This window comes from Cynocephalus volans, chromosome 10, assembly GCF_027409185.1.
Source record: "Cynocephalus volans isolate mCynVol1 chromosome 10, mCynVol1.pri, whole genome shotgun sequence".
Classification (NCBI taxonomy): domain Eukaryota; kingdom Metazoa; phylum Chordata; class Mammalia; order Dermoptera; family Cynocephalidae; genus Cynocephalus; species Cynocephalus volans.
The window spans coordinates 100,268,079-100,280,642 of record NC_084469.1 but is presented as its reverse complement, the minus strand read 5'-3'; the positions used below and the strand labels follow the sequence as shown (position 1 = coordinate 100,280,642).

The window sequence follows — 12,564 nt, the reverse complement described above, 5'->3', positions numbered from 1 at the left end:
AGTGAAAGCAAATTGTGAGGGTACTCATGGGATGTGGAGGAAGAGGATGGCCACGATTTAACAGGAGAAAAGAGGAGGTACCACATAACAAAGAAGTGACATTCTGGCCCGAAGCTTGGGAATCCCATTCTCAACAAGGCTTCCTTCCCACCCGCACCCTCACAGGCATCCCAAACTGAACTTTGGACTTTCTCCAGCCAACCTGCTGTTTCCCCACCAGCCACCGGCTGCCCAGCCAGAAACCCAGAGTTGGAACCCTCCTTTGACCACTGCCTTTTCCTCAAAGTCCACATCCAAGATAGCAGCCGTCCCACCCATTCTCCCTCCACATTCTCTCTCATCTGACTATTCCTTTCCATTACTCTGACTCTGCCCTGGCTCTTATCTGCAGAGTCCTTCTTTCACCCTGACCCTGACAGCCCACTGCCCATGTCCGTTCCTGCTTCCCATTGCTAAAGTAGGATAACAAATCATGAACAGAATCACATCCCTTCCTGTTTCCCCTTCCTGTTTCCCATTGGCTACTCAGGATAACACGCTACCATGCCTTGCAAGACCCTTCCAGGTCTGGTTCCTGCCTCTCTCCTCAACCTCACATCTCATGCTGCTCTACGTTCATTCTATTCACACCACGTCAGCCATCCTTCCAGCCTCACGGCCTTTTCATGGGCTATACCCTTCCCCTGGGATGAGCTTCCCCAGGTCAACTTCTGATCCTGCCAGTCTCAGTTGAAATCTGGCCTCCTTACAGAGAGAGGTCTTTCCTGCGCTAGCCTCTGACCCTGATTTCTCTCTATCACGAGGCTCTTTGTTTCCTTCGAGGCTCTTTGCCCAGTCTTCATTATCTTGTTTATATCACATGAACTATTTCATTGTTTACCTAGAGCAGCACTGTCCAGTGGAACTTTCTACGATGCTGGACGTGGTCTATACCTGCAGAGCCTGATAGGGGAGCCACCAGGCTCAGGTGGTTATGAAGCACCTGAAATGTGCCCAGTGAAACTGACGGAGTTTTTATTTTTACTTGATTTAAATGCCAATGGTCACATGTGACCCTACTGTGCTGTATAGTGCAGATAAAGACTGCAAGCTGCCCGAAGGCACGGTCATGGTGATTTACTTGGGGTTGCTACTCTAGTACCTACTGCACTGTCTAGCACATACAAGGCACACACATATTTTTTAAAGGAGTGAATAAGTGGGTGAGTTTATCAACAAGTGCAATTAAATTACAGTTGGAAGATCAGATCCCCATCCAAAGTCCTGTCCCTTTATACTATCAGAAAAGATTCAGTAACTTATAGAAAATTTCCTTTTTTTTTTTTCTTTCTAACTGAAAACTTCCTTGTGAAATCAAACCTGGCCTAGGTTGTACATTTCAAAGCAGAAAGCCAGACGAACCTCCAATTTTGACGGTAAAATCATGGGCAACCATGCAGTTTCGAGCTGCGAGGTCCCGGTGCACAAACTTCTTGGCATTAAGGTATGCCATGCCATCGGCAATCTCTGCTGCCATCTGAATCATCTCTTGCACCGTAGGGGGAGGGCGACCGGGGTTATTCTAAAGTTGAAACATGAGGTTGTGTTCAGTGATACTGGTGCCTGTGGCCGGGGGTGGGTGCCCCGCTGGGAACCTGTAAGCAGCTCACCTCAGCCTCTGGCCTCAGAGAACGGAGGAAGCTCTTCAGGTCTCCATGAGCCATCAACTCCATCACCACCAGCGTTGGCTGGCCCTTGGATACCACCCCCAGGAGGCGGACCTGCAGAGTAAGCATGGGGGTTCTTGGATGAGGATCTGTGGGATGATTACAACTCACCGTGGCCTGCCTGTCTGATGTCTACATTACAGACAGCATCCTGTGCTTGGATGGACTGGTCAGTCCTAGTTTGGGGGAGCAAACAGACCCACCCACATGCAGTGACATCCCAAGGCAAATCCAGCCCCCTTAATATTTCTGAGCACACAAGGCATGTTCCTACCTCCAGGCCTGCATTAGTTGTTGTCTCTGCCTGAATTTCTGTTCCCTCCCATGTCCACATGGCTCAGTTCCTCATACGCTTTAAGTCTTTGCTCAAACATGCCCCCAACCCTCCTCTCCTCTCTTTTTTTCACTTTTCTGTAGCATTTTCTCCTAACGTGTGACATAATTAATGTGTCAGGTTTGGAGTCTGTCTCCACCTGCTGTATTGGAAGCTTCAGGAGAGTAGAAACCTGACACATCACAGGGACAAGAACAGGGCTTTAGGTACCCCATAAACATGCATGGCAAGGATGAAAGGACCCAGGGTCCCAAAGGGAAATCAACTGTGGGAGTAGAAAGGCAGGAAGAGTTTGTGCTGGCTTCAAGCGGGGACAGGAATGAGGGAAGGTGGAATGGGATAGACTTCTGCGTAGTTCAGAAACCAAGAAAAGAGATGGAAAATTCCAGAAAGTGATGGAAGATTCTGGAAAGCAATGGAAGATTCCAGAAAGCAACGGGACAGTAATAGAGTTTGGTTCCAGGTGAGGTGGGAGAGTATGGGATTGGAGAAGGGAGGGACCCCCTCCCCACGTCTTTAGGATAGGAGGCTTAACAGAGTGGAGGATGGGCAAGGGTCCACAGCCAGTGTCCTCTGTCCCTCTGTGCAGTAGGTGGAGGTGGGGCGAAGGAAGGGGCATGAAAGGAAGGCTTTATCCCGTCCCTGCCAGACTCACCACATGATGACAGGTGAAGCCCTTCATGACTGAGGCCTCATTGAGGAATTCGATCCGTTCTCGGAGACTGGACGACTCGTTGACCGTTTTCACTGCCACACGGGTCTCTGCCTCGCCCTTGACGATGTCCTTGGCATTGCCCTCGTACACCATGCCGAAGGAGCCCTGCCCCAGCTCTCGAAGAAGGGTGATCTTCTCTCGAGGCACCTCCCACTCGTCCGGAACGTACACAGAGCTCGGAAAGACTATTTCTCACTTATCTACACAGCATTCTTGGCCGATCCCTCAGGGGTCCAAACCACTTCCCACCCAGATCCCCTACAAATATTCAGGAAGTGACTTGTGTGGTCCAGGACCTGGGCCAGGCATTGGGCATATAGTGAAGAACAGGACAGGCATCTGCCCCCATGGACGGGACGGCAGAGGTTCAGGAAGGAGCCACAACTGGTCCAGAATCCTGGCCAATAACAGCTGAGCTGGGCCTGCATCCCCATCCTTCCTGTCTGATTTCAGACCCCTGCTACCAAACGATGCTACTTCTCCTCTGAAGGTGTCATTTCTGCAAAGTGCTAATGGGATGGGGGACAGATTGTAATAAGTTGGAAAGAAATAAATGGCCACAGTACTTGGCAGCCTTTCCCATAAAGAGGTGGAGTCTATGTCCCCACCCCTTGAACCTAGGGATAGACTTGTGATTTGCTTTGGTCAATGTGAATTAGCAAGCACAACCCACACAGAGACTGGGGATGGGCTAATGTCCTGGAGATTGCCCTTCCTTGCTGCAGGAACTCACAGAGAACCATGGAATGGAGCCTGGGCTACTGTTAGAGCCTGAAAGACCATGTGGAGAGACTGGAGAGGCTCAGCCACCCCCAAACGAGTCCCCACTGAGGACCACCCAGCCTTCTGACCACCAGATGTGTGAGTGAGGCCATTCAAGACCACCCAACATCAGCTGACACACAAGCAGAATGCAGCCATGTGAGCAAGCCCTTGAGACCAAAGAATTGCCCGGCTGAGCCCAGCCCCGGTGACTGACCCACCAAATTCTGGGCTAAAAAATCATGGTTGTTTTAAGCTACTAAATCTGGGGTGGCTTGTTACATGGCAAATGAGTCACAGATAATGCACAAAAGCCTCATAAGAAAAGCCAAAGTGGTTGGTTCCTGCCTTTCTCTGCACCCTCACTGTAGGGACTGAATTGTGTCCCCCACAAAAATTCAGATGTTGAAGACCTAACCCCCAGTTCCTCAGAATGGGACTGTATTTGGAGATAGGATATTTACAGAGATAATCAACTTAAATGAGGTCACTAGGGTGCGACGCTAATCCAGTATGACTGGTGTCCTTATAAAAAGAGGAGAGGTGAGGACACAGTCACCCACAGAGGGACGACCATGTGAGGACACAGGAGAAGGCACCATCTACACGCCAAGGAGAGAGGCCTCTGAAGGAATCAGCCCTGACCATACCTCGATCTCGAGTTTCCAACTATGGGAAGATAAACTTCCGTTGTTTAAGCCACGCAGCATGGTACTTTGTCTCAGCAGCCATAACTAACTCATACAATCACCAATGGATCATGCAAAATCCTTGGATCAGATGAGAACTCTACACCCAGACGAACTCACAGGTGCTCAGTAGGGGCTCCCTGCCCCTCAGGACCCTGAGCCCGGGCCCTTCCCTGCCTTAAAGACCCCTGAACCCCAGTTTCAAACTTTCACCTCAACATCCCTGTGCCCTCCGCCACTGCCACATTCCCAGAAGGAAGCAGGGCGGTAGGATAGAAAGGCAGCCTGAGCTCCCATCCCCTTTACTGGGCATCTCAAGGGCAGCCCTAACATTCAGCTTCCTCATCTCTATATGTGGTAACAGCACCATTCCCAATTGGATCTACGATTGCTTTCCCCCCATTCCTGTTTCCCCTGCAACTTCCCACCTGCAATAACCACATTTTCTGTCTTCTGATGCTTTGAAATCTGAGGCGTCCCTGACCCTGCAGAGACAGCTTCTCCCAGGGTTAGACAATTCCTAGAGATAGTAAAGGACCTGCCTTTCAAATGCAAGCCGACCAGTCCAGAGCCCACACCTTAAGCACTTCCTCTACCAGGCTCTCACGCTCTGGATCACTATCCATCTGCCCTAATCACCCCTGGACCAGGCACCAGACAGCTGTGGACAGCCCCTATGCCCCAGAGCCTGCTGCAGTTCTCCAGAGCAGCCAATCCTAACCCTGCTGACCCTGCCTCACCTGTCCTTTCCCATGGAAACCACAGCAAGGGCTCGTATTTCCAGCTCGCTCCCTCTGCCTCCTGACCAACCCTGGTGCTTTCCTGTGTGGCCCTGTATGGTGGCCCTGCCTCCTGTTTCTAGGGATCTGTGAGTATAAACTTCTTCCTCATGACAGTCATCCCTGTGTCTGTGTGTCTTACAACACCTGATTAAAACAAATCCCGGATACCCCAAAAACACCACCCTCACATCCCAAGGCAGCACCCTCTGGCCAATCACGTTCATGTCCTGAAAGTCACATTTAGAGTTTAGCTGCATGAAGCGCTTTAAAATCATGTCATCCAACGGATGCCTTCACCTCTGAAGGAACAGCCAGGCCTTCTCTATAGGCACCAGTCACTGCCCTTAGGTACAATCAAGGACAATATGGACGAGGTCTTACCCTCCCACCACCAGCATCAACATCACATCCACGTTCAGCTGCCACCCTCAGCAGATGTGTCCCTAGCAGCCACCCAGCTTCTCACCTGCCCCGTCTTGTCTCCGGTTCTTGTCTGCCCCTAGTCTCCCATTTTGGCTTTCGATTCCCACCTCCCAGCTTGGACGGCACTTTTGGACGTGGCTCTCTGGCTCTGACCCTCGGTGCTCTCTGCCTCCACACTCCCACTGCTGCGGCACGAGGTTCTCAGCCTCTTGTCCCAGCCCAAAAGTCCCAGACCAGCCAAATCAGCCCACCCAAGCAGGTGCCGGACAGCAGGTGTCCCACTGCTCACGGTAAGGTTTCTGCAGCAAGTTCAGATCGGTAAGCTCCAATGAACTAGAGGGCTTTCCTTGGGCTCCCCAGGGTGTCACCTTCCACTCTCATTTGATGGTGATGGCAAAGGAAACCTAACATCAGTGGTCTGGGAAGGGGGCAGTACGCACCATCGCTGGCACTGAGGTACTCAGGGTTTGAAGAAGCATACAGCGGTCCCAGCGGCCCATCCGGCTGCCTGCAAGAGAAAAAGGGAGGCACAGCAGTTTGAGATTCTCATGGGACTGAGGGTCTCTAGAAATAGGTTACAAGCCTTCCCAAAGCAAATGGCAACACTTATCCCAGATACAGTCTAAGGTGGGCATGGGGAACCATTACCTTTTGAGGGGAAGCATCAATGTGGAACACTTACCCCTCCCTGGGTGGCTTTTATTATAACTCATGGCTGTCCATGTAACACCTAAAAGCTACTCACCTGATATTGTTCTGGAGCCAGCTCATCCCAGCTGCTGAGAAACAATTACTCAATGCTCAGGAAATTTACAAGCTGGTTGTTAAACACAACCGCCATTAAAAATTAAATGATATAAGCTAATGAGTAAATAAATTATACCAAAAGCATAGGTCATAGATATTCAAAAATCATCCCTTCTTAACTATCCCATTACATTTTGCTACAATCAAAGTTCTTGAGGTTATTTACATGATCTCCTTTATTTACATTACTGTACCCGTATGGTGGAAATCCCACACAGCAGTGAGCTGTCATCATCCCTGCCCAGCTCCGAGCTCAGTGACATCACATCTGTCGCTTGAAATTGGCTGAGGTGGGAATATTTACATCACAGAAATAGGCAAACACTGTAAGTCAGGACTGGATTTATTGTTATGTTGTTCGTCCAGGCTTGCGAAAGTTATGGGAAAAATGTTAATAATGCAGATTAAACTTAAAAGTATGTCATGTCTGCAGCCAGGACAGAGCAAATAGCACAAAAAAACTTTTTAAGAGCTCTGATATTTAAAAATTATTATCTGATCTGGCGAAGAAGTTTCTCATATCACTGATAAATATATACGAGGGCACCTCAAAAAGTTCATGAGAAGATTCTTTCCATTCTATTTTGCCATGAACTTTTTGAAGTACCCACATCTATCTTATTTCATTTTGGTCTTATAAACAAAAACACAGTGGAGCTATACTTGTTTATCAATTGCAGCCATAGGTTGACTACAGATATAAAGGTTTGGGCAAAAAAAAAAAATCAACAAATGCATACCGCGAGAATCAACTGTCAAGACGGAATTGACAATAAAGAGTATTGTATATTGCATTATGACTGTTATCTGTAAATTGCATGTTACATGTCCTATCTCAGTAAATCTAAAACAAACTTAGATATGCTTATACGTATGTCCAGGCATACTATTTTCCCCAGACAGCCGGTTGTTAACCATTTACCAGCACACCTCTGCACTCACCTCTTTCTCAGGAATATATAAATGCTTCCAATCACAGCACTGAAGAGAAAGGCAAAGATGAGGGGGCCGATGATAATTTTTGCAATATTTGATGGGACATCTGCTGAAACGGAATAAGAAAATATACACTTCACATCAAAATGGGTTCACATCTACGTTCACATCAAAAATCACATCCAAGCCTGGAACAAGCCAAACTTTCTCCTCTCTTGTCCCAGAGCCTCTCTCTGCTGACCTCCCAAACCCTTATTTTCCAGACAGCCTAAAATACCTTTTGGCTTGGTGGGCCCAGGAGTGGACTGGGAGGTCTGTATTTTGGAAATACATCCATGCCGCCCAGACCACTGCCCACTGCTAGCTTTCTTCTTCTTCACCCAGGGCTGGCGTTACAGGCACACAACCCAGGGAATCATGCAGGGCCTCACTCTCAGTTCAATGCAACACTGTTGCCCCCTTGAAACTGGTACTACCTTTTAAGCAAGGAACTCCGCATTTTTATTTTGCACGGGATGCTGCAAATTTCATACCTAGTCTCAATCCCAATACCACTTTTGGCAGATATAAAATCCTAATAACAAAGATGGAGACACTAGCAGCAGATAGTAACAGGATCTAATGTGTTCATCCCGAGGTGCCCTGTGCCAGACACATAGCATTTATGTCATTGAAACCTCCCTCCACCTCCTGAAGTGGGTCCTGTTATTATCTCCATGTACAGATGAGAAAGTGCAGGATCAGAGAGGGCAAGCACTTTGCCCTGGTCACACAGCAGCAGCCAATGAACCCAGGGGTTAAGACCCAGGTCTAGCACCCGTAATATCCCTGGATCATCCCCTGAAATGTTCTACCATACCCAGCGCCAAGCTCAGACTCAAACACTTGAGGTTGCTCTGCAGACTTACGGTAGTCTGTCACGTAGAAATAGGTGGCTTCTGTCCAGGAGCCATTGCCTGCCAAGGAAGTGGCCCGCACTCGCACACTGTAGTTCCCAGGTGGCAGCCCTCGCAGCCTGCATCCATGCTCCAGAGCATAGTGCTTGCGGGAAACACAGAGGTGCAATTCCTGGAAGGAAGGAGGAAGAGGCTGGATGACCTTTGCACAGCTGGAGGCGTCTGTCCCAAGCGGGGACGTCACCACCAAGATCTTGCTCAGAGATGACACCAAGGCAGCAAAGCACAATCTGATTATGAAATACAAGCGACTTTAAGAATTGGGGGATTTTAGAACCCAAGCACTATGGATAAGGTACCAATTGCAGAGGTGATCAGAACTGATAATAGCCAACCTTCGTAAGCCATAAGCCAAGTATCTGACCCAGATCATTTCATTTAATTCTTACAGCAACCCTGTGGCCTAGGTACCATTAGCCTCGTGACAGAGACAAGGAAACCGAGGCTTAGGATGGAGGTTTGCCAACCTTTGCTGTAAAGGGCCAGATAGTAAACAAATCCATAGACATATCTGTAACATCTGTATATAAACAGGTGTTGCAAGCCAATAAAACTTGGTACACACTGCAAGGTGAAGTTCATATCATTATGTGTCGTGAAATACTATTCTTTTTAAAATTTATTAATTTTATTTTTAATTGACTAATAGTAGTATAGTCATATATTTTTGGAGTACAGTGTGATGTTACAATTCACGTATACGTTGTGGAATGATTAAAACAGGCTAATTAACTTACCCATCACCACACATACTTATCATTTCTTTTAGTGAGAACATTTAAAATCTATTCTTAGCAATTTTGAAACATGTTTTATTAATTATAGTCACTGTTCAGTGCAAAGGATTCCTGGAACTCACTTCTCCTCACTGAAACTACATACTCTTTGATTAGTATCTCTGCTTACTCTACTTTTGATTTTTTTCCCCCACTCATTTTGAAATGTAAAAGTGATTCGTAGCTTGCAGTCCATGCAAAAACAGGTGGTGGCCACATCTGGCCCGTGGGATGTAGTTTGCCGACCGACTCCCAGTTTAGGAAATGAAAGGGTTTTTCTGAGATCTCACAGTTGGGAAGTGATAGGGCCAGCCCTTGAACTCAGAACCATCTGGCTCCAGAACTTCTCCTTGAGACCACCTGGGATATTTTCACATAATTAGACACGGGTAGGAACAAAGAGACCCTCGTGGCCTAAGTCACATTTCAAGCTCTTCCCGGCCTCTGCCTCATCAGAAACACGTGGATAAATGGACTTCATGTCTCAGGACAAATGAAAAAGCTCTTTCATCGTACACGTTAATGGGGTTCGGTTTGTTGCTTCAGTACTTGCGTATACTGTATAATGATCTAATCAGAATTGTTAGCATATCTATCACCTAAACATTTATCATTTATTTATGGTTATAACATTCAAGATCTTCTTTTCGGGCTATGTTGAAATATACTATACAATATTATTAGCTATTGTCACCCCAGAGTACCAGAACGTATGCTTCCTGTCTAACTGTAACTTTGCAACTTTGTACCAGTCTGCCAACCTTTCCCCGCCCCCACTCCCTTTCCTTGCCTCTGGTAACCACTGTTCTACTCTTTTTTTCTGTTTTAAATTTATTTTTCTTAATTGACCCATGATGATTGCATATATTTATGGAGTACGATATGATATTTGGGTATATTCACACTGTGTGCAATGATCATATCTGGGTGTCTAGTGTATCTATCACCTCAAACATTTGTCCCTTCATTGTAGGAACATTCAACATCATCTTAACTAGCTATTCAAAGATACAAAGTACTTTGTTAACTGCAGCTGCCTTTTGATTTTTAGTCATTGTAAAAACAGTTGGGATCCACCCAAATGTCTGCTAAGAGGACAGGAAATAAATAAAGTGGGGCACACACCCCATGATAAGCACGTAACTAGTGATAAACCCAGAACTTATTAGGAGAGACAAAAGGCTCATGAACCTGCAAGCATCAGGCCAAATCTCTGAAAACTTTCCAAAACCGTTCCAAGCTCATAGTGAATGCAGAGAACTGGGCTGGAAAATTTGGGTTTGAGGAGGAAAGGAGAGAAAGAAATGTAAAAAACCCCGTGCTTATCATGTGACAATAATAGCAAGAAAACAAACTGGCCTGGTGGCAGGGATGGGGGCAGGGAAACTCTCATCCAAAGGTTCTTCCCAGTAGAATGAGTCACCAATGAGAAAGGGATAAATATGCAAATACAGAAACCAGAGGTAGCTGCTATCTGGGACACAGGGGAAAATATATCCTCTAATGCTGGTCATTTACCCCAGACCCATTTACCCCTCGAGGGGTGGGAAGAAAGAAGGGAGTATGATGGAAAGATCCAGAACATGACAAAGCACTCTCCATAGACACCGACAAAGAAAAATATAAATGCAGAAAAAGATCAAAACCTGATCAACGGTGAAGAAGCCAGTTGCATAAAAGTTTGTGCAAACAGGAGAACTCCAAAACTCCTAAAGATACTGAGGCAAAGAATATGAGCACAGAAGAAATGGGGGATCATTCCGAGGAGGGGGTGATCTCTAGAGACACGGTACATGACAGTGGGGAGGGGAAGAGGAAGTGGCGAGGGGACACATGATTTTAATGCAAGGCTTTGAGAGGGAGATACTCCAAAGCAAAGCAGTCCAACAGCTAGAGGTGATTTTGCCTATTAAACTAGCAAAAAAAAAAAAGACCGCCTCCCACAAAATGCAGGAGAGAATTTTGTAAATGTGTTAAAATTATGCCCCAACAGGATAAATTGTGTATATAAAAGAAAGTTTTATGTCACTTTTTTCTTTATCAAAGCAATTCTAGGCAATTAAGGAAAATGTCAGAAATAATAAAAATCAGTGTCTATGAAAAGATTTTTAAGAACATGACTGTAACCTCTCACTCTCTCCTAATTTTCTCCCCCCACCTCTGCTACCCTCAAGGGTGGATACAGCTGGTCTGTCTGGGATTGGGGTTAGGCTATGCAGGGCAGAGGCTGGTGGGGATTCGTGTTGGGGATTCCTACCAGTGACCCTCAGGTCCCAGGAACAGGAGAGACGGGCTAGTTAAAGGCAGTGGGGAGAAGTTAGGATTAGGGTTAAATCCAACAGCAAAGGCATGACCAGTTGTCCTGTTTTGCCCAGGAACAAAGGATCCCTGGGATGTGGGATTTCAGTGCTCAAACCCAAAAAGTTCTGCACAATTGGGAACAAGTTGGTCACAGCAGCAGGAATAAATCAAGGAGGATCTGCAGCGAAAACACATATTGCTCACTACACAGAATCCATAGTCTTCTTTCTGCCAACAATGCCTTGAACTTCCTTTGGAAGCTTCTCCTCCTCCAGTGGCTTTCACCTCCCACCCTCAACCCCACCCTAGTTCCAGGGCTGTGACTCAGACCGCCTGAAGCCTAAGGGTCCCGTTGATTCAGAGAAGGGCACACAACTTAGCCTGAAATTTGCCATCACAGAAATGCAAATCAAGACCACAACGAGATACCACTTCACACCCACGAGGACGGCTGGAAGCTAGAAGAAGGACATTGACAAGTGTTGGCGAGGATGTGGTGAAAACAGAACTCCTGCACACTGCTGGCGGGAATGTAAAACAGGGCAGTCACTTTAGAAGAGTTTGGCATTTCTTCAAAACGTTAAATGTAGAATGACCTAGGACTTGGCAATTCCACCTCCAGATGTACACCCGATGCAAAACATACATCTACACAAAAACTATACACGGATGTTCACAGCAGCATTATTGGTAACAGCCTAAAGACGCAAATAACCCAAATGCCCATCAATGGATGAGTGCACCAACAAAATGCAGTCCATCTACACAGTGGAATATTACTCAGCTATAGAAAGGAATGAAGTACTGACACGCGCTGTAACCTGAATGAGCCTTGAGAACATTATACTCAGTGAAAGAAGCCAGATACAGACGGCCACATAGCATATGATCCGTTTACGTGAAATGTCCAGAACAGGCAAATCCATAGAGACAGAAAACAGATTTGTGGTTGCTAGGGTCCAGGGAGAGGGGAGACGGGGAACATGGAGCAAGGTGACAGTTCAGAGGGGCAGGGTTTCTTTCTGGGGTGATGAAAATGTTCTGAAATTGATTGTGGTGATGGTTGCACAACTAAACATTGTGTGAATGTACTAATAACCAATGAATTGTACATTTTAAGTGGGTGAATTTTATGGTATGTAAATTATATCTCAAAGCTGTTATAGAAAAAACCCTCATGCCTGAGCCAACTAGCACGCAACACTCCTGTGGTCACATGATTGGTCACTGGGTATGACATGATGACCTCTGTCTGGCTGGGATGCTGTGACAGACTCTCTTCCTCTAGGTTTCACACTGATAGGAAATGAGGTTTGGAACGACTGAAAACACAGGAGGGCAGCCAGGAGCTACTGGGCCCACTGCAAGGCAACCGAC

At 46.7% G+C, this 12,564-nt stretch overlaps 1 protein-coding gene across 6 annotated transcripts in view; it reads right to left on the bottom strand.

Moving 5' to 3' along the window:
- The window catches only part of INSR (insulin receptor), a 155,875-nt gene that overhangs the window by 24,972 nt on the left and 118,339 nt on the right, over positions 1-12,564 (bottom strand). For all 6 annotated transcript variants that reach the window (XM_063112518.1, XM_063112522.1, XM_063112523.1 and 3 more), the window contains 6 exons: positions 8,063-8,222; positions 7,161-7,260; positions 5,852-5,919; positions 2,696-2,940; positions 1,650-1,760; positions 1,402-1,561 (listed from right to left, as the gene is read on the bottom strand). In XM_063112518.1, coding sequence (XP_062968588.1) covers positions 1,402-1,561; positions 1,650-1,760; positions 2,696-2,940; positions 5,852-5,919; positions 7,161-7,260; positions 8,063-8,222 — 844 coding nt within the window. The remainder of the gene's footprint in view (positions 1-1,401; positions 1,562-1,649; positions 1,761-2,695; positions 2,941-5,851; positions 5,920-7,160; positions 7,261-8,062; positions 8,223-12,564) is intronic.